Source organism: Notechis scutatus, chromosome 1, assembly GCF_049901735.1.
Source record: "Notechis scutatus isolate UNSWTSFEM ecotype Mainland chromosome 1, rNotScu1.2, whole genome shotgun sequence".
Lineage (NCBI taxonomy): Eukaryota > Metazoa > Chordata > Lepidosauria > Squamata > Elapidae > Notechis > Notechis scutatus.
Window position 1 is genome coordinate 17,630,789 of NC_142009.1, and position 21,502 is coordinate 17,652,290.

Here is a 21,502-nt window from a genome sequence, read left to right on the forward strand (position 1 = left end):
AATGGAACCTGCTGCTTAAGGGTTTTTTTTACAATCTAGCATGCAGGAATGGGAGTTTCCCAAGGAGATATTAACTGAAATGCAATTTCAGATGAAAATAATTGTTTGTTTCGCGGTTGGACAGATTTTGCCCCTAGCAAACTCTCTTACAGGTAGGCCTTGACTTACAATCATTTACCAACCATTGAAAGTTACAACAGCAGTAAAAAACAAAGTGATTTACAGTTGGTTCCCATAGTTGCTCAAACCTACTTTAATCAAAAGTTATAGCATTTAACGATAACGATTTTAGCATTGCTGGAATATGCTGTGCTCCTCTGACAAAGGAAACCAATTGCATTGCTGCCAGTATTATTTGTATATTGAGAGCTACATAATTGTTATGTGCCCTGCATTTGGTGGAGCTATGAAAAACAATGCTCATGTGTGCACAGTATAGTACAAAACCTGACTAGGACTATACTTTAGCCAGATGTTGCAAAATAAAAAACATGATCAAAAATTGAGCATCCATCTCTGACACTTGCCTGGTTATTTGCCAGATTATATTTTGTGTTAACTCCAACAACTTGTTATATAAATGCTTGTCATAAAGCATACTTTAATCTGATAGACTAGTACTTGGCAAGCAAGTAGTTAGACTGGCCTTTTTTATACATAGCGACCATAACAGCAACCCCGTCAATATTTTGGCATATGTATGATGAGTATCAGTGAACAGGGAATATAACAAAGCCATTCACTACCCTTTAACCATACTATGTAGAATTTCAGAAGTAATAAAATCACCGTCTACAACTTTACTCGCCCTTCCCACTGGCCCAAACTGTGAGCAATTCGTTTATAGCTTTAGATTCACTTCAAGTGGATCTTCTTGTTAGTATGGTGCCCTTTGTGAGCACAGTGCCCTAAAATGATCTTAATAAAGGAGAATATTTGTAGCTCAGGGTTGAAATGAAGGGTCCTTGTACAGCACTGATGAAGTTACCTAGTCTGAGTAATGAAATGTCTGCAAGAAAACAACCAAGCTCAGAAAGTACCAAGGACTCCCCTAAAGTGATCTTCTCACACTGCAATGAAAGTATGAAAGGAGACTAGAGATGAGGAGAAATTATTAAGCACTAAGATAAGGCCAGATTCCTAGCTTAGAATGTCACTATGAGCTGTTGCCAGGAGATCCTAGAAAATTCTCTTTTCTTCATTTGGAGGTGTCTGTCTATACTGTTTTTTCAGCAAATTTCTGGATAGAATGCAAAGCTGGATCTATTTTGAATTGCCTAACTAATTCTTTCCTAACTTCTTCTCATTCAGAATCAAACCAAGGCTGCTCAAGTCTTGCTCACAGCTTTTGCTTTCTTATCTGACCCCAGGGATGGTTGAGATTGTTAAATAGAATGGTATAAATATAGTGATACAATTTTGTAAGGTGCTATTTCCAGGCCTACCCTTAGCTGCCGTAGAAAATATCTGCAAAGCTATCTCAGGAAAGAGTAATTCACTTGTTATCTCTTCTCACTGCCTAGCCTAGGCTGGTTCCTCATTTACAGTGGGATTTAAGTCTCAGAAGAAATTATCAAATGCTTTAATTACTAGAATACCGTGAGAATGATCACTTCAGGTCAGCAAAGCTCACTTAACCAGGCTTAACCAGCCTAGCAACAGAAATCTCGGGCTCAATTATGGTCATAAGTCAAGGACTGCCTGTAAATGTTTTGTAATAAACACAGCCCTTTTATGGCCCTGTTTTGTCCTTTGATGACTGAGTGAGTAAAGGCAAAGAACTATTTGAATCAGGAGGATGCTGATAGAAATTGGCAAAAAGGACTCTTCCCATCTGACTCCATCCTTGCATTGAAGTCACCATAAACCAGGGGTCCCCAAACTTGGCAACTTTAAGACTTGTGGACTTCAATTCTCAGAATTCTCCAGCCAGCTATGCTGGAGTCCAAAAGCCTTAAAGTTGCCAAGTTTAGAGACCTCTGCCATAAACCTTCCTTTATCACAAGGCAGATGGCCTTTCGCTCTTCCTATGATAGGCTATGTAGAAAACGTCCTTTCAGACTGAAAGACGCAATACTAATTAAATAATAGAAAAAGCAATTATGGCCCTAAGCCAAATCTCATAACTGCCTGGCAGCATTACAAGGATCAACAAAAAACAACACCAAAAGGATATGTGAGAATTCAAACACTAGCATGCTCTTTCATGTTATTTTGATTCATCCCCCAGCTTTACATTTTGGATCAAATGAATTTCTTTCTTTCTTTCATCCGAGTCCCTGAAAATGCTACGACCCAATTGCAAGCTGAATCTTCTGATGACAAGAAGCCTTCCCATGTAGCAGCAAGCCAAAGCGTTACACTTGGTGATTATCACTGCTTCTCTGAGCACAATTCCTCTATCATGCAAACTCTTCAGAGACATCATTTATTCGGGATGACAAGTGGCAACTTGTGGCAAAGAGTGGCAAGCAATTGGCGGTGACCCCAGAGGGCATGATCTGTTAATGAGACGGAGGAGACGTGGCAATCAAGTGCCAGCTTTTAAATAGGTGGGTGATTCAGCTCTGGCCCAAGGGACCAAATCACTTGAGGCAGCAGCTCACATTTAAAACGTGTAGCATCGTTGGTATTCAGATTATTGCCGGGAAAGGAAGAATTCCAGAAGGTTCACATGTTGCTTGGAAGGTGCCTCTTAGCCCTCCAAGAAAGAAAGGTATTCCATTCCAAACAAGATGCTTAAATGGAGGTGCTTAGTTATTTATTAGGTGCTTAGTTAGTTATTTTAGATTTTTTTAACCCACCTTTTTATTATTTTTATAAATAATGTAAGGGGACAAAGATATCTGTTCTGACCCAAACCTCAAATCAAACGAATGCAAAACATAGATAAAACCAAAACCTTTTTAATGAGTCTCTGTAAATTCTGTTCATTCACAGCAAAGCACTATTAAAACTAATTGTCCCAGATAAGAGCAAGCCCTGTCAAGGTTGTGCAAAGCTGCCAAGGACCACAAGATTAAGTGCAAGGAAATATTCAAAGCCAAAAGTCTCAGAAAACAAACCAGGATAGATCGAAATTCCATGAGAACTTGAAGTGCAAGAACTTCTTTGCTTCCTGTAAAGAATCCCACCTCTGAGGGCTAGCTTTTATCCCTTAAGGGAGGGGCTATCACCCTGCAGCCCTACTTCCGAGTCGAACGTGCTGCTGCAGCTGCTCTTTCCTTCAAGCAGCCCTGCGCGCACACGCACTGGGCACAGGCTCCTCGGGGTCCTCTGCATCACTGCTGCCAGACTCCACAAGCTCCGAAGGCAGCACCCCACTCTCTGAAAGTCCTGGCCCCATCCCTGCATCACACGCAGGCCCCTTATCTGAGTCCTCACTCTCCAAGACCTCAGCTGTCCACACCTGCTGCTGGTGAACCACAACAATATCTAATACGCCTTCCTCCTTCTATTTTCCCCACAACAACCCTGTGAAGTGGGTTGGGCGGAGAGAGAGTGACTGGCCTAAGGTCACCCAGCTGGGTTTCAAGCCTAAAGTGGGACTAGAACTCAGAATCTCCTGGTGATTGATCCAAAGTCACTCATGCCTAAGAGAACAGTCTTCTGATGTCTAGCCTAGTGATTAACCTTAGACCAAACTAGCTTATCTGGTTTGGTCTGGGCCAGTAATTACACATCGACCAGTGTACCAAAGCAGGGCCCCTCAATACCAAGTCACCTGTCAGGACTTGAAGAGGCAGTCACAATAAAAGAGACCAATTTTCTGAAATCTTGCCAAAATCCAGCCATCTTGTTTTTGAGAGAATGGTAAAATTTCACAAAAATCCTCCTGGCCTAGATTTTTTGAGGCCTCAACCTGACAACCTCCAGATATTTGTGTGTAGCAACATTGAACAGAAATCAGGTTGGAGAAGTCTGAAAAGATGCCGAGAAGGCCTTGGGAACCCTCTGTGTGAAATGTACTGACCTGGAACAGTGATCTGAATTATGTCCACCTCGTCTGGTTCTATTTTGATGCGTTTAATCCCTCCCAGTTCCCCTGAGGTACCTATCAAGGAAAGTAGAAGAACAGTGAGAATTTGGAACAGGAGAAAGAGAGAGAGGGTGGGAAGAGAGATGCTTAGATAAATAAGACCATAAAATCTGTAACAAGAAATGATTGTTTATCATCTTTTTCTCCCTTTGTTTACTATTGTGATACTTAAAGCAGTATCATCAATTAAAAATACTGAGTTGGGCCATTTATTCTTCACTCTCAGTCTCCCTTATTTATTTGTAACTTTGTATACCTTCTTATTTTTAAAACACCTAAAATAGTTTATAATAAAGACTAAAGATCTCAGACGGGAACGTTTCCAAGTCCATTTTGGAGATGCCAAGCATATTTATTTATTAAATAAATTTATATAGCATTGCATCTACTGAAGGGAACTCTGGTACATATGCTCTGCAACTGAGTTAACGCCTCTTCTGTACAAAAGTAAGTAAGTAAGATTCTAATTCTCATGGTATTGAACAAAGGATGTATATAAACAGGAATGCAGAAGCTGCCTTTCATAGGTTTAGGATCATGGCAATTTATAAAACCTGCCTGTAGTTCCTATTAGGAACCTTACTTATTTCTTCCTGAACATATACAAATTGAATCTGGAACCCCAACCCATATATCAAGTTCAAGAAAGGCAAGGGTATATATCAAGGGTAGGGCAAGAAGATCCTCTAAGCTCAAACTTTTGAAGAATTCTTCTCCATAATAGTCGTGAGGATCAGAATCTTTGTTCTAGGCCAGGGGTGGGCAACCACGGCCCGCGGGCCACATCCGGCCCGTTGGTCTGTCCAATCCGGCCCGCCCTGAAAAAAAAGCTGCAAAACAGTGCGGAGCGCTCTCGGGGTAGGAAAGAAAGAAGAACTTTGCAAAGGCCTCGGCTGGGAGTTCAAATCACCTCGAGTGTGACCTCTGGAAGGTGAGTCCCTGCCGATCCCCTTTTTTTTCCGGGCTTCCAGGCTTAAACTTTGCAAAGGCAAAGTTTGCAGGCGGGAGCGTTCTTCCGGCCGAGGAGTGGGAAGGGTTCCCGCCCGGCAGGTGGGCGGGCTGCTTGAGCGGGCTGCTTGGAGCCACCAAAGCTAGGCCGCTGCTGGTGGAGCCTGCCCTGCCTTGGTGTCCCGCTTCCCGGCTCGGGCGGTCCTGCTCGGGCAGCACTTTAAAAGCCTGCTCCCAGCACCCGAGCAACTTCCCAGCAACTTGCGGCTTCCTTTTTCCTGGCGGGCGCCGCGCCTGGCCCAGAGCCACGGCGGAGGGGAAACCCGGAGGAGGGGAGGGGAGGGGGAAGGGGGCACCCAAAAATCTTGCTGACCCGCCCGCTGTCAAATAAAGCACCGCAGGCCCCGTTTAGGCAATGCAACATTTGGCATTTTTAAAGAGAATCTTAATTTTATCTTATTGGTTATCTACTCCCTTAATGGACTTAATACGTATATTAAGGAACATACGTTTATAGACATATGATTTGTGAGCTCGGCAGCTATATAAATTGGGACTCATAAATAAATAGATAACAGTACATCATTCATGACATTAAATCATGAAAACTACAGCAACTGTACATAATTAATTCAATATTATATTCAAATGCAGACGGTTTCTACTATCTTGTTCTTACCATTACTTGAACAAAGCAGAGATTGCTGGTGATTTACCTGGTTCACAGTCTCCAGAGATGAGGCATTTCTCAGACCTAGCAAATGAAAGCAGGATCAAGCAGGTTTTGTGGTTACAGATGGTCCTCAATTTACAACCATTCATTTAGTGACCGTTTGAAGTTACAATGGCACCGAGAAAGTAACGTACTATGACCATTTTCCACATTTACAACCGTTGCAGCAACCCCATGGTCACGTGATGCTTGGCAGCTGGTTCATATTTATGACGGTTGCAACATCCTGGGGTAAAGTGATCCCCTTTTGCGACCTTCCGACAAGCAAAGTCAATCGGGAAGCCAGATTCACTTAACAACCGGGTTACTAATTTAACAACTACAGGGGTTCACTTAACAATTGTGGCAACAAAGGTTGTAAACTGAGACAAAACTCACTTAATATCTCACTTAGCAACATAAATTTTGGGGTCAATTTTGGTCATAAGTCGAGGATGTGGTTCGGTTCAATGTGTTGCATTTTTTTTATATTCTACATTCTTCTAAGTATCATTTGGGTCTGGAATCTGTCAGTCAAATAAGATATTCAAGGCTGAAGGATGGGATCATTTGTATAAATAAGACCATCCTATTTCTATCAACCCTTTAATCCTTCCCTTCACATCCTTCTCAAAAGAATAAAGTCTTCTAAAACAGAAGAATACTTCCTGTGCTAAAGTGCAATGAATCTTTGGCTATATTACTATAGCACCTTGTCTTTATGCTTAGCAAGCTGAAATATGAAATTGATTTATTTTATGAGAGATCAATAGAACTGACAAGGCAATAAATGTATATAAATATCCCTGTTCAGTGGTTATGGAATTATGTCTTTCTCTTAACTTAATCATATAACAGGGCCACTGTATCAACAAAACAGCTTTCTGGGAAAAAAGTTAGATTGAAATTTAAGTAATACGGATGAACATCTAGTGTAATTCTTTTCTTGATTTTAACTAGAACAAGGCTGCCAAAACTAAGTTGACAATATGACCATTAGATGGCAGCAAAGAGGAGATGGTTATATTTGCTGTCATCTAATGATTGTCTGGGAAAACAACCTGAACATTAAAAAAAAAAACACCAAGAGGGCAACAGTATCACCTACAAAGGTTTATCTAAGAAACACAGATATAGGACAACAAAGAAAGAACACATTTAATCAAATAAAAAGTATTTGTGGCTTTTCAGTTCATGCTTTTAATGAAGTCACTGGAATCCCAATGATTTTTCATATAATGGCTTGATATATTTCTCAACAGTATAATCAAGGTATGAAACTCTTGTCCCAAAATATCATGACGGCTGCTGAACTATTTGGTTTAAAAAGTAATGTAATCATGGAAGAATTGTATAAATATGTATCAGCTATATTAACTAAACTATAACCTCCATGTTCAGAGGCAGTATTATCAGCTACATATCCCAGCAATGATACACCATGGTCTTCATGGCCCATCATTTAAACAAGATAAAAATGAGCTTACCTGTGATTAGCTTGAGAAGTCCCTGCTAAATCAAGAAATGCCATTCTGTGTGGTTCAGGGGAGACTTCCCCAGAGGGGCTTGATGGCTCAATCTTGGTTGCATCTTTGGTAAATTTATTTCCTGGTGGTGCGGATTGGGCAGCATGGGGAGAGAAAAAGAAAGATATTTTGCTGCTGCCCAATTTTGGAGGAAGAACTGTATGGCCTAAAACAGTGGTCCACAAGCTTTATGGCTTGGTAGCCTGGTGGGGCGGAGGGGGGGGAGGAGAGAGGAACCACCCTGTGCCGACCCACCACGCGCACAAGTCAAGCTGTGCGCACACGTGGGGGCCAGCCAGCCACTTATGTGGCCCAGTTCCAAATGAGCCAAGGCCCTGGTAGTGGGCTGCGGTATAGGGTTGGAGACCCCTGGTCTAAAACACATATCAAGGCACTAGCCCTTAGAGAGTTTGGCCTCTTGGGCATCCATCAGCAATATAAAGAATGGAAGTGGATGGATGGTCATATAGCAACAGCACTTAGATTTATATACCATTTCACAACGCTCTACAGCCCTGTCTAAGCAGTTTACAGAGTCGCATATTGCCCCCAAACAATCTGACTCCTCATTTTACCCACTTCAGAAGGATGGAAGGTTGAGTCAACATTGAGCCTGGTGAAATTCGAACTGCCAAATTTCAGGCAGCCGGCAGCCTGCAGAAGTAGCTTGCAGTACTGCATTCTAATCACAGCGCCACCACGGCTCTTAATATATCAGAAATGTATTCATGGAGGCTGCTCTGAACAAGGGATTACTAAAGTAGCTTCCAATTCTACAGTTCTATGACCCAGCAGATTATTCCAAAGAAATGCCATTACCCTTAATAACTTCTTAAAACCAATATTCAGCATTAGAAGATGTAAAGGACCACACTGGAGTCCAATTGCTCTATGGGAAAACTACGTGATCGCTATGTCAACAATGACTTGATGGCACATAATTAATCAATCAGTGCTAATGTCACAGCATAATCTCATCTCTTTCAATTTGCCATTTGTGGAAGATGCTTTGATAGAGCTTATAATGGAAACTGTTCCATAGGCCTTTGGGAGAGAAATTTGGGCATCTACTTCTCACTGAAAGAAAAAGCCCCAAATCCTTTCCAATGGATTTGAAAAGCTTATCATACTCTGGGGAGGCTCTGAAAATTCCATTTACTTTACAGAATTGCTTTGCAGAGCAGAAGAATCATATCTAGTATTTGGGTCAGAAGATAGAGACGTTAAGATCTCTCACCTGTTCTGCACTAGTTTATTCCTAGCAGAATATCATCAAATATTGTTACAATTTTGAGTCAAAACAAGTCTTGAGTTCATTTACAACTTTGAGTTTTCCCTTAGATGACCAAGTTTGGAAGATGTCACATTCATTCCTGACTGAAGATTTCCCTCTTTCAACCTAACCCAGAGGCAACTTTAAGACTTGTGGACAAACTTCCAGAATTTTCCAGCCAACACAGCACAGCTGGCTGTAGAATTCTGGGAGTTGAAGTCCACAACACTTAAAAGTTGCCAAGATTGGGGACCCCTGACCTAACCAATAACACCAACCTAGTCTGAGAAGACCTCTTTTCTACTGTGATCCCATGATGTTGGCACCAACTCATTCCCAGTCTAGACATGAGTCACTTTTAGGTGTTCCAGTGTTAAAAACTGTATTTTTTTTAGTCTACCACCACTGAAGGGAAATCTCTAGGTATGCAAAATCTGTTCTTCTCTGTCACCTGTTCCCTTGGAGGGAAATCAGGTGACTGGTCATGACTGGGAACAGAGACAATGAAGGCAAGATAGGGATTAACAATTCCTTCCAATTCGTTCATCTCAATATTGTTTTCTTTCAATTCAACCGTGGGTGGACAGCATTACATCTAAGCAATCAATTGTGAAAAACTGTGAATAATTTTATTATCCGTTTTTAATTACTAAATGAGACAGATTCAGGCCTTGGGTTATAAAGCTGACAGGTACAGTTAATAAGTTTAACACAAGCTTCTCCAGTCTAGTGTCATGTGCTACAACACAAACTAAACAGCAAATCACATTTCAGTATCATAGGAACAATTCCCTACTCTAGTACAGATAGTAATAGTAATATATCTTTCTGAAATTCAGAGAAGGAAATAGCTTCAAAGTGTCTAGCTGCATTCTATTTGACAGGATCTTTGGGGAAAATGTCTGACATACCTGTAAATATTCTTTCATCAAACATCCTGTAAAGGAAGGAGAAATAATTCAGGTGCCAAGAAGGGGAAAAATAACAATAAAAAGCATCCATCTGAAATTGATAGGGGGATAAACATTACCTCCCTCCAATCGGAGGTTCATGTCACAAGCTTACCAGAATGACATAGACATTTTTATTCCTTCTCACATGGAAAGAGAGCTAAACTTCTTGATGGTTATTTAGAAAGTGATTTTTAAAATTTATCATGCCAATAGATCACTAAGATGCTGAATCCCGTTGCTGAATGTGGTACAACAAATTGAGCATGTTTTTCTACCATAATAAAAATTTGTATTGCCTTTTTGGGTGACCGCTGATAAATTCTGAAATGTGCCTCAAGAAAATAAAATTGTAGAGATAGCAATAGCACTTAGACTTATATACCACTTTACAGTGCTTTACTGCCCTCTCTAAGTGATTTTTACACAGTCAGCATATTGCCCCCAACAATCTGAGTCCTCATTTTACCCACCTCAGAAGGATGGAAGGCTGAGTCAACCTTGACCCTGGTGAGATTTGAACTGCCAAATTGCAGGCAGCCAGCAGTCAGCAGTAGCCTGCAGGACTGCACTCTAACCATTGAGCAACTGTGGCTCATGCTAGATTTATTTACAAAGCCTTATTTACACTGGAATCAGAAGTGTGTGTGTGTGTGTGCGCGCGTGCACGCGTGTGCGTATGTATGTGTGTGTGTGTGTGTATGTGTGTAAAAAATACAAATGGATAGAGATAACTGTTGTGGCCCTCTGGCAGCTAGCAGAGCTGGCAGCAGAGTCGAACAGTGAGAAGGTTGGGGAGGAACATGGGCCAGTCCTGGAGGCTGAGGAAGGCTCGGGTAAGGGCTCTGCGTCAGAGGCAGAGACGGGGCCAGGGCAGGCTGGCAGTCATCAGCTGCCTTCAGAGTTGGACAACAGTGAAGTGGGACAGCAGCTGGAGCCGGTTCCCAGCCTGCGCATGCACAGAGCTGCCAAAAGAAAAAGAACAATTACGAACTAAGGGTTGATGTGGCGTGGCCTTAAGGCCACAGGTGAATGGTCCCTCCCACAGGGATTAAAAGAAAAGCAAAAGGGGAGGGGGTTTTTGGCAGGAAACAGTTTGTTCTTTGCAGCAGTGTGAAGATCTGTCTATGCAGCACAGAGACTCTGTGCCAAGCCCTTCCTTGTCAGCACTGCATTTGAAAATATTTACTTGGCAGCTCTCCAGGCTAGATAAAGTCTAATTAGTCCCTTGAAAGCCTGTTTGCCAGGCTTTTGGCTGAATGTGAATGCAAGAAATTCACCTTCATTTAATAAAAGGGGTTTTGCTAGAACAAAAAGTCTGCTTAGTGCTTTTTGGGGAAGCCAAGGTCAGAACAATAACACCCTTTTGTGACCTATCCAGGGATGCCCCCTGATTAGAATGGGAGGTCCCAAACTTCCCAGTTCATTCCAGCATCCACTGATGAGATGCTGAAGCAGTGAAGTACCTTTTGATCACAAAGTGGATATTATGCCTTTCTTCCAAGATCCGCTTGAGTTTGGGGACCCCATAGGTACAGGGCCTCTTGAAGGGGATTTTGTCCGGAATTCCAATGATTTCTACTGCTTCTGGATCACAGGCAATTTTCCGGTACGGGACAGGGACCATGTGATCCAGCCCCAAGGCTTCAGCTGAACATGGTAGAACATAGAATCTTTAATATAAGAACAGGCAGAAGAATAAGAACATAAGACAAACCCCACTGGATTAGACCAAAGGCCTCTACAATCCAGTTTTCCGTGTCACAAAATTGACCCCTCTGTTTCTCTGGAATGCCCTCAAATTGGACATCCACTTGTCCATATTCCCCAGAGGCTAAAACTGAGAGATATGTTGGCTGTGTGCACTCAACATGGTTCAGTTGAAAACATAAGCATCTATACTTGCTTATTTTTTAATCTTGGTTAGTTCTTTATGGCTTAATGTACTGTAGAAATCCACTGCTTAATTTAATGATTCAATGATTTGGATATGCCCAGAAAATGAGATAATTCAGATCAAGTATGTTATGCAAACCCAATCACTGACTGTCTTCAAACACTGTTTAAGCTATGATTGAATTATTTACTGAATAAACCACAGCAGATTTACATATCATGATAAGCTAAAAGCAATTATTAACAAACTAGAATGGCGAGGTTTACAAACCACGTTCCTCCTAAGCCAAACTACACTGTAGCTTAGTTCTTGTGTATTCCTCAGCTCTGCCTTTGATATCTAAAGTAATATACACTTTTAACTGCAGAGGCAGCTGTTGTCCATATTGAGGTGAGCCCAGTTTCCTTAACTATGGATCCTGGGATCACAACAACCCAGGATTACGGGTATTTGTGCAACGTATTAGATCATGATGATGATGGCAATGATTATTATCATGATATATTGGCCCCTTTGAAACCATTCAACATAAAAAAGACTCCAAACAAATCAGAATCCCAGTAAACCAAGATTTTTTAAAAATAGTATCATTCATGCAGAATGGAGTTGTATAGAATCCACAGTCTGCATGTGATTAAAGAATACCCATTTTTCATTTCCAGCCCAATCTGTCAGAAATTGTGAAATTGTCCAACAGGAAATTGCTGTTGAGAGCAGCAAACTCTTGTTAATTTAGATGCAAAACAACATGGACGTGTCAAATAAGCCTTTAACTTTAACTCCTCCAAAATTGCCCATGTGGTCATTGGCTCCCCCACCACATAAACTGCATAAATATTGCCTACTTTGGCTAGAGTATTTCAGAGATCAAGTGATATATCAGAACATTCCAAATTCAAATCACATTCCCATCTTAGGCCTATCCCAGTTTCTTACGCTCAGCAATCCAATTTTAAATGTGGGCATAACTGTACTGAGCTATGTACAAGTCAACGCTTGAGCCTTTATTGAAAATGAATGCTTTTATTGCTGTGTATACAGTACACTTTGTACAAAAAAACATGAATCATTTGTGCTATCCCAAAGCAACTCTTCCTGTTTATCTTTTAATGTTTAACCCAGCACAAATCTTTAAAAATCAAAATACCAGAGGAAAAAAGTAAAAGGGGAGGAAGGAAAAAGGATGGAAGGAAGAAGTAGAGGGGGAATGGGAAAAAGGGAGAAAGGGGGTGAAAGGAGAGGAGGAGGAGGAGAGCTAAGAGACAGAGAAATGTTTACAAAAAATTCACATAATTCAGAAGGTAACCGTGAAGATCATCATGATGGATGGTGCCATCTTAGTGGCAGAAAGAACATCATAGCAATTAGTGTCTTTCCTAAAACTGGCAAGTTACAGACTCAAAAACCCAATTTACCACAAGCTACTTTCACAGGGTGTGGAGTAAAACAAGAATTGCCGGGGTATTTTCAAAGGAGCAACTATCATCATGGTAAAGTTATTTATAGAAGACCAAGCATTGCTTGTTATATTCACATAACAGGGATCCTGTGGTCTCCTGTTTTCGGTTGGAAGCCAATTCCCATCAGCCCCTCCCAGCATTGATTCAGGAGCAGGAATTGGAGTGGCAATCCAACAACATCTGGACAGCCACTGGTTTTCTGCCACAGATATAACTGCTTCCCTCATAAATGACATCCTTGCTGTTTCGGCTTCCAAAGGGTTTGTCACTGAGAAAAGCCAATTTAGACATTGATAAAAGTTGACTTTTCAAATGGAGCCCTCTTCCCCCTGAACTTCCTTAAAAGCTATAGTACACCCACTCCCACCCCCCAAAAAACACCTTACCAAGAAGGAATTAAGGAAGGGACAAGCCATCTCTTGCAATAACAGCAAATAGAAGTTTCATTTAAAAAAGCTTGGGGTCAAGAGAAAAAAATATGCCTTTAAATTGCTCTGTAATTATATTCAAGCCACAAGCACCACAGATGATAAACAGAAATTTCACACCCACTCACCATATCGACTGTTAAACAGAATTTGCACACATTCCCTCAGGGTGTTGATATCTTCGGTTTCTTTTATAAAATTGTCCCATTTATCTAGGAAAACAAAAGAAGATTTGGTGCTCCAGAGAAAGAAATCTGCTCTCTGTGAAACAAGGTTTGCCTTCCTACCCCATTGCCAGGGGCATTTTTCCCCCACTGGTTATCCCAGATAGGAACCCTTACTACATATAGTTTCCAAAATCATCACAAAGCAAGGCAGATGCAACAACCATCATCCAAAATCATAGGTCTTGATTATCAGTCCGGATACATTTAGTCTGCTGTAGTTTGTTTGTTCGTTTGTTGTTGTTTTTTGCATTCATACAGATGTCTCCACTGGTGACTGCTTCAAGGGTAAAAAGATTTAATCTTTAAATTTAATTTCCAGTAACTTCAGGAGGAGCTCCAAGTGCTTTCTTAAACAGCAATACAGAAGTGATCCCAGGGTAGAATACAGCCCTGGGATTTTCTGGGGGTCTTCCATCCAAATAATAACAAAATCCAAGCAGGTTAGTCAGATACTGCTACCTCCTGTATGCATCATTTTTTTGCAAGTGAATTTTACTTTTTTTTAATTTATGCAGGTCACACCCAAGCAGTGGGAGGTCTGTGATGGAAAAATGGGCACTGAGATAATATTAAAGCCATCTGCCCAGGGGAAAGAATTCATACAGAGTAATGAGTCCTTGAAGTTTGATCAGAAGTATGAAATCCACCTAAACCAGGGGTGTCAAACTCAATTTCACTGAGGGCCGCATCAGGGTTGTGTTTGACCTGGGAGGGCGGCAGGAGGCAGGGCCAGCTTGACGTCACTCGTGTGATCAAATGCCAATTTTGCTAGTAGTTTGTTTTGCTAGCATTCAGCCAGTGAAAACAGAGCTTGTGCACGGCCCTCCCAAGCTCTGTTTTCACTGGCAGAGGCACCGCGGGCCGGTCTTTTGCTGTTTCCAGGGTGGCCCCGCAGGCCAGATCTAAGTACCCCATGGGCCTTGAGTTTGACACCCCTGACCTAAACTGTAGTTGATCACTGACCTAAATATTTCTCCACTCCTCTACTCGTTGCAGAATACCTTATGTCACCAGACTTGAAATTCTAGACCTAGAAAACCTAGAATTATGCACCTTCGGTCCGATCTAAGTATGGTATATAAAATCATACATTGCAATGTCCTACCAGTCAATGAATACTTCAGCTTCAACCATAACAAAACAAGAGCAAATAATAGATACAAACTCAAGGTTAACTGCACCAAACTTGATTGCAGGAAATACGACTTCAGCAACAGAGTGGTCAATGTCTGGAATACTCTACCTGACTCTGTGGTTTTTTTCCCCAAACCCCAAAAACTTTAACCTTAGACTGTCTACTACTGACCTCACCCCTTTCCTAAGAGGTCTGTAGGGGGCGTGCATAAGCGCACCAACGTGCCTACCGTCCCTGTCCTACTTTTATTTTTTATTTTTCTTATATGTATCCATGTATTCATAACCATGTTTTTACTTATACCTATTATCTTGTAAGCAATTGACAAACCAATTAAATAAATAAAAAAAATTCTCAGTTCAGTTCTTTCTCCTCTATCATAAAAGGAAAAAATCACTTTCTCAGCAGCTTGTATGGAGATAATTTGAAGGGATGAGTTGCAGGGGCTGGGCCTATTCCATTTCTGTTTCTGCAAAACCATGGTCAAGTGATTTGACATTCTGTTGCCTCACACTTCTGCAGGAGGTGGGACTGACAGTGGTCCATCTGCTTGTCCTCCAAAATAAGATTTGCCTAGCTACTCTGATGTTTGTGCAGCCTACTTCCTTGACCGATCGACTTTGTTTTAGTCCCTGTCTTTTTATTCAAGTGAGTATTCTGGGTGGCCTAGGCACATACTTTTTTTTTTTTTTTTTTAAAGTTTCTGGCAAATTCAACTGAATGTATTTGCATTATACAAATATTTACATTCCACATTTAGACTTGGCATCTATAGAAAAGAATATAGAGATGTATGTTATAAAAATATATCATCACTTTAAAATGTGCTTTAAAAGCTAATGAGAAACTATCTCGATCGAGTCAGAAAAAAGGAAAAGAAGCCAATGAGAAAAGGGTAAGATACTGGAATGCTGTCAATTTTGAGTGGAAAATATATCATGTTTTAAGTATAATAGGGAAATGAGTGGAACATACATGTTTAGCTCAAATAATCTGCCAGATTGATCTCCCTGCTATCTCTAGTGTAGAAGTAGGAAAATGTCTGGTCTGAAAGCTTGGAAAACCATTGCTAATCAGTGCAAACAATATTGCTCTTGGTCAGGGGTCTCCAACCTTGGCAACTTTAAGACTTGTGGACTTCAACTTCCAGAATTCCTCAGTCAGGGGCAAGAGGTTGGCCTAGATTCAATATTTCTCAACATTGTCAAGTTTAAGAAGTATGGATTAGGCTAGCCTGGGGAATTCTGGGAGTTGAAAGTCCACAAGTCTTAAAGTTGGCAAGGTTGGAGACCCTTGCTCTGGGTACACCACAGGGAAATTATGGTAGGAGTTCAGCCAGTGTTGAGCAACTTTGGGGTAGAATTAAAGTGCAGATAGGAAGCTGTGTCTATGGAGATTCTCAGTCATCCAGGTCATGGTGCTTTTCCAAGAGGCAACTGGACTTTCTGTTTTTTTCTTTGAAGACGTTTTGCTTCTCATCCAAGAAGAAGAGCTCATCCACGAAGCGAAACATCTTCAAAGAAAAACCAGAAAGTTCAGTTGTCTCTTGAAAACGCACCTACTCCTTCTATTACCAGCTTTAAAAGCCTCCCCAAAGGAGAATCAGGGCAAAAGAATTGGCCCCACCCCTTTTTGTGACCCCCATCACTATTCCAAGTGACATGATCTGTGAATTGCCAGATAGGAGTGGTAAAACCTGGGGGTGGAGTCAAAAGAGGAATCAGCCTAGAATCTCTACGTAGCCACAAGCAATCCCCTTGAATTCCATTGACCCTAATCTAACTTCTGGCAAGTGCTAACCTTAGTTGAGAATATTCCTGTGCATGAATAGCAATAAATCAGATTAATTGGACCTTCCCATGTGGACCCGCTCTTTCACACCTGACAGGAGACCCTCAACCCAATGGTCTTGCATTAGATGTGAAGAAAAGGAAGTCTCGTACCAGCTAATGTACATTAAAGGATACAATAAAATAAAGAATAATTGCAAAGGCTTCCAAGCTTATTTGCAGCAGGCTTGAGAAACCCCAGAGCTCCTATCACTTAAAGCAGGCAATTCTGATGACCTTAAATCAATTCCCTAGATGCCAATAGGTACAGGTAGTCCTCAATTTACAACCATTCGTTTAGTGAATGTTCAAAGTCACAACAGCACTGAAAAATATGACTTATCACCAGCCACCACAAAATCCTCAGTCACATGATCAAAATTTAGGCCCGTGGCAACCGGCATGTTTTTGACGAGAGGCAGGATCTCAGGATCATGTGATCGCCATATGCAACCTTCCCAGTGAGCTTCTGACAAGTAAAGCCAATATGGTTTCATTTAACAACCATGTGATTCACTTACCAACCACAGAGATTCGCTTAACAACCCTGACAGAAAAGGTAATAAAGTCAGCAGCGACCACCCTCAACAACCGCCTTGCTTAGCAACAGAAATTCTGCTCCCAATAGTGCTCATAAGTTGAGGACTACTTTTAGTTAGTAAGTAGTACACCACTTCCCTGAAGGACTGTTTCCATTGTCAAACCGCTATTGTTATAATGTTTTTTAGCACTCATCCAAACTTCGTCTTTCTATCATTTAAACCCGTTATTTCGCACATTTATCTGTAATCCCAGACCTAAGATCAACCACTTATGCCTTTTATTTTCCTTCCACCCATTATTTAGTGTCATTTTTTTTCTAACACTTTTTTTTTTTTTTTGCCACAGAGGTCCTACATGAAAGAACTCTATAATCTGAATTCACACTCACCTGTAAAAATTTGATGCAGTTTCTAGGACGAGAGAATGCAGCCTTACCTGATTTGTCATGGACTATGGAGAAAAGGATGCGTTTGGAGGAATGGACATTTTGGATGAGTGGACCACCGGGGAGGATAGATTTCTGTCCTGGACACAAAAAAGAAAGGAAAGCAACATGAGATTGAGGGAGGGGAGGATGAGAGAAAAATCAGAAGAAGAAAAATGAGCTAAGGAAGAGGATTCTGGAATATTCTACGAAGAAGCTACACCGATTAAGAAAAAGCAAAGTAAATGCTACAGCTCACCAACAACCAAGTAATTATTCATCTTGAACTATATGCACTTCACTTTAATCATTTAAGCATGTGTAAAGATCAGTTGTGACAATTTTGCTCACAATTCAAATGTGGCATCACTTCATAGCATCCTCAAGCAGTTTCTTGAGCATCCCTGTAACAGGCAATACTTTCAACTGTATTGTACAGGTAATACTCATTTAGTGACCACAGTTGGGACTGGCAACTCTTGTCATTAAGCAAAGTGGTCGCTAAATTAAACTGTAATTGGGCTTATGATCTTATTTCAGTTTCCCCCTGCTGTACAGACCTGGGAAGGCTGTAAATACAAGCATTGTTCACACAGTTACTTTTCCCTCACCATCGTAACTGCAATTGGTTGCTGTACAAGGCAGTTTGCTAAACAAGGGCTATCTGTAGTTCGACTTAAAACATGCTCTGCATGGAGAGCGATGGTACATGTGGTTAGGATGCTGGGCTGACAATCGGCAGTCTCTCATTCGAGACCCGGTTGCTGTCACGTGATGTGGTGAGCTTCTGTCACTCGCTCCAGCTGTTTCCGGCCCAGCAGTTTGAAAGTGGGCAACCACAAGTAGATAGGTGGGTACCATTTCAGTGGGCAACTTAACAGGGACATGAAAGGAGCCCCCAACTGGATGTCCCTTAGGCAATGATGTCACCGGCTGATCGTTTCATCAAGGAAGCGCCTTGGTGCTTCTGACACAGAAATAAAACAATACTGTACAGAAGTTTTTCTCAACCTTGGCCACTTTAAAATCTGTGGACTTCAACCCCCAGAATTCTCAGTGAGATTTGAAGCCCACAAATCATAAAGTTGCTAAGATTCAGAAGGCAAAGGTAAAGGTTCCCTTGGCACATATGTGCTAGTCATTTCTAGGGGGGGGTGCTCATCTCCATTACAAAACCAAAGAGCCAGCGCTGTCTGAAGATGTAGATATCTCCGTGGTCATATGGCTGGGAGAAGCTGGGAGAAGTAACGGGAGCTCACTCTGTTACATGGTGCTAGGGATTCGAACCGTCAAACTGCCGACCTTTCTGATCGACAAGCTCAGCATCTTAGCCACTGAGCCACCGCGTCCCTAAGATTCAGAAACACTGTTCTAAATCCTAAATAATAGTTTATGCCAGTGAGCCTGGTCCATGGTCCTGGCTTGTTTCTAAGCTTGATGCAGAGAGGGTCAACCATTTCATAAAGAGGGGCCACAGCTGAAATTGGGGAGGTGGGGAAGCTTTGGTGTCAGATTACTTTAAATTATGATATTTGTGAATTTCATGTCTCAGAGTGTTCGTTTAGTGACAGTTCGAAGTTACAACGGCACTGAAAAAAGTGAGGTGACCATTTTTCTCACGACCATGATGATCACGTAATCAAAATTCAGACACTTGACAACTGACTCGTATTTATGATGGTTGCAATGTCCCGAGGTTGTGCGATTGTCTTTTGCAATCTTCTGATAAGGGAACACTCGTAACCCGGGGATTACCTGAAATTCATGGGTAAGGACTAGTTAACAAAAGCTACAATTTTATTTAAAAATTAGTAGAGGTTTCTTCTGTTTTGAAATAATGCTTATACCTGCTTACATGACTTTCATCGCCAAAACCGCTTGAGTAACGTTAGCTGTAACAGAACACGAAAACTTGTCTTTATGTTAATTGTTAAGTGGTTGAAAATGAAAACAAAATGTATGACTAAATGGGCAGTTCTCTCCATGGAGGCACGTAAAAAATGGAATTTCTGAAGCACCTGCACTGGGGCTGCCACTTTTCAATAAACGATCTTGACTTTGGGGCAAGCCGTGAGGTGGTAAAGGTTGCGGATACTACTGAGTTATTCAGAGTGACAGCGAAGAGGTCTACGAGGATCTCTTCAGATTGAGTGAATGGCCAACCAAATGTCAAATGTAATTCAATTTAAGTAAATGTGAAGTGATTCTCACTTTCCTTAGGAGAAGAGGCTAGCGCATGTGGGACTCTACCGAGAAAAAAAAAGGTGAGTGTGATTGAAATGTATAAAATCATGAATGGCCTGGAGAAAATGGAGGGAGAAGTTTTTTTCCTCCTCTCTCAAAATACCAGGACATATTCAATGAAGCTAACTAAAAGATTTAAAACAGAACAAAAATTCTCTTTTTTACCTAAAGCAACCTCTTTTTCACCTAATGCATAATTAACTCGAGGAATGATTTGTCCCCAGACATATTTATTTAAATAGCTTTAAAAGGGGATCCAATAAATTCATGGAGGATGGGTCAATTGGTCATGAAGACTCAATGTTACATTCAGATTAGGGGCAGCATGTTTCAAGGGGAAGAACAATGGAAGAAGAGCATGTATGTCCCTGTCTCCTCTTGTTTGGACCTTTGAGACATCTGATAGTGAGAAGCAATATGCTAGACTTAGCCCAATCCAATTAGCGACAATTCACAGTTACGACAGTGATGAAAAATTATATTTTATGGTCAACATTTACAAGCATTTACAATCTTCATGGGTCTGTAAAGCGAAGGAATGACAAAGGAAGATTATAAGCACAGTTGCGCATTCACTTACTGACTGCTTCATTTAATGAATGAGTTTCAGGTCCCAATTATGGTCACTAAATGTACTAGAATGGATCTTAGTTGGGATCTGTCCTGTGTTTTGATTGGACCTTGGCTTTCTCCTGCTAGAACCCAAACTGTCTGCAAAAACCAGGAGCAATGTAAATAGTCCTCGACTTACAACCACAAGTGAGCCCAAAATTTATGTTGGTAAGTGAGACAGTTGTTAAGTGACTTTTGCCCCGTTTTACAACCTTTCTTGCCACAGTTGTTAAGGGAATCATTGCAGTTAAGTTATTAGCGAAGTTGTAAAGTGAATCTGGCTTTCCCATTGACTTTGCTTGTCAGAAGGTCGCAAAAAGGTGGTCACACAACCTCGGGACACTGCAACCGTCATAAATACATGCCAGTTGCCAAGCGTCCGAATTTTGATCACGTGACATGAGGATGTTGCAATAGTTGTGTGAAAAATGTTTGTAAGTCACTTTTTCAATGTCGTTGTAACTTTGAACAGTCACTAAATGAACTATTGTAAGTCGAGGACTCCCTGCACATATTTGAGAACTCTGGGAGGACTGAAATAGTGATGCTACAAAAGTTACACTTCTAGAATGTGCAACGCCTATTCACCTGAGGGCAGCATCAGGCCCATGCGGCATTACTGACCGCAACTTTCCCAAAATAGGACCGTCCAGGGCCCATCTGGGGAAGGGCACTCATGAGATTTCAAGGTTGAAACGGATGCCTTAAGTATGAGCAAGGCCCCTTGCCTTTTATGAACTACCTCCAAACCCCACAATTTTAGCTCCCCCCTCCCCTCTCTCTGGAAAGGCTCTGGGAGACCACAAAAGGAATGGCTGATAAGATACACGTTGCCTAGATACTGACTCTACAGTATGCAAAATCCCGCTTTACTCTTTCATAATGTCTGGAAATGCAAGTTATTTTCATGATCACCTTCAGCTCAGAATGAAAATGTCTATTTTCAACTCCAACAGCACTAATGTTTGGGTCAACTACCTTGATGGTGTGGGGGGAGGAAGGAAATTGTTGTCCATTATAAAACTTAATATATTTTGTGAGACAGAAAACAAGATCGGTTTTCTTTCAAGAATGCCCTGAGAACATTTGTAAGTAAAAAGATAATTCAAAATTGAATCAAGACATCATTCTTTAATGTAAAAGGGGGCATTCCATCCTTTCTCTAAAATAAGCATCCTTAATAAACTATAGGTAGTCCTCAACTTACTACCAACTTGAGCCCAAAATGACGGTATGTTGCTAAGTGAGAAATTTT

At 41.2% G+C, this 21,502-nt stretch overlaps 1 protein-coding gene across 7 annotated transcripts in view; it reads right to left on the reverse strand.

Annotated features, from left to right (window-relative positions):
* GTF2IRD1 (GTF2I repeat domain containing 1) overlaps nucleotides 1–21,502 on the reverse strand; it is a 149,566-nt gene that overhangs the window by 44,321 nt on the left and 83,743 nt on the right. For all 7 annotated transcript variants that reach the window (XM_087943464.1, XM_087943348.1, XM_087943578.1 and 4 more), the window contains 7 exons: nucleotides 17,403–17,492; nucleotides 13,362–13,445; nucleotides 10,915–11,098; nucleotides 9,410–9,435; nucleotides 7,187–7,307; nucleotides 5,704–5,741; nucleotides 3,974–4,054 (listed from right to left, as the gene is read on the reverse strand). In XM_087943464.1, coding sequence (XP_087799590.1) covers nucleotides 3,974–4,054; nucleotides 5,704–5,741; nucleotides 7,187–7,307; nucleotides 9,410–9,435; nucleotides 10,915–11,098; nucleotides 13,362–13,445; nucleotides 17,403–17,492 — 624 coding nt within the window. The remainder of the gene's footprint in view (nucleotides 1–3,973; nucleotides 4,055–5,703; nucleotides 5,742–7,186; nucleotides 7,308–9,409; nucleotides 9,436–10,914; nucleotides 11,099–13,361; nucleotides 13,446–17,402; nucleotides 17,493–21,502) is intronic.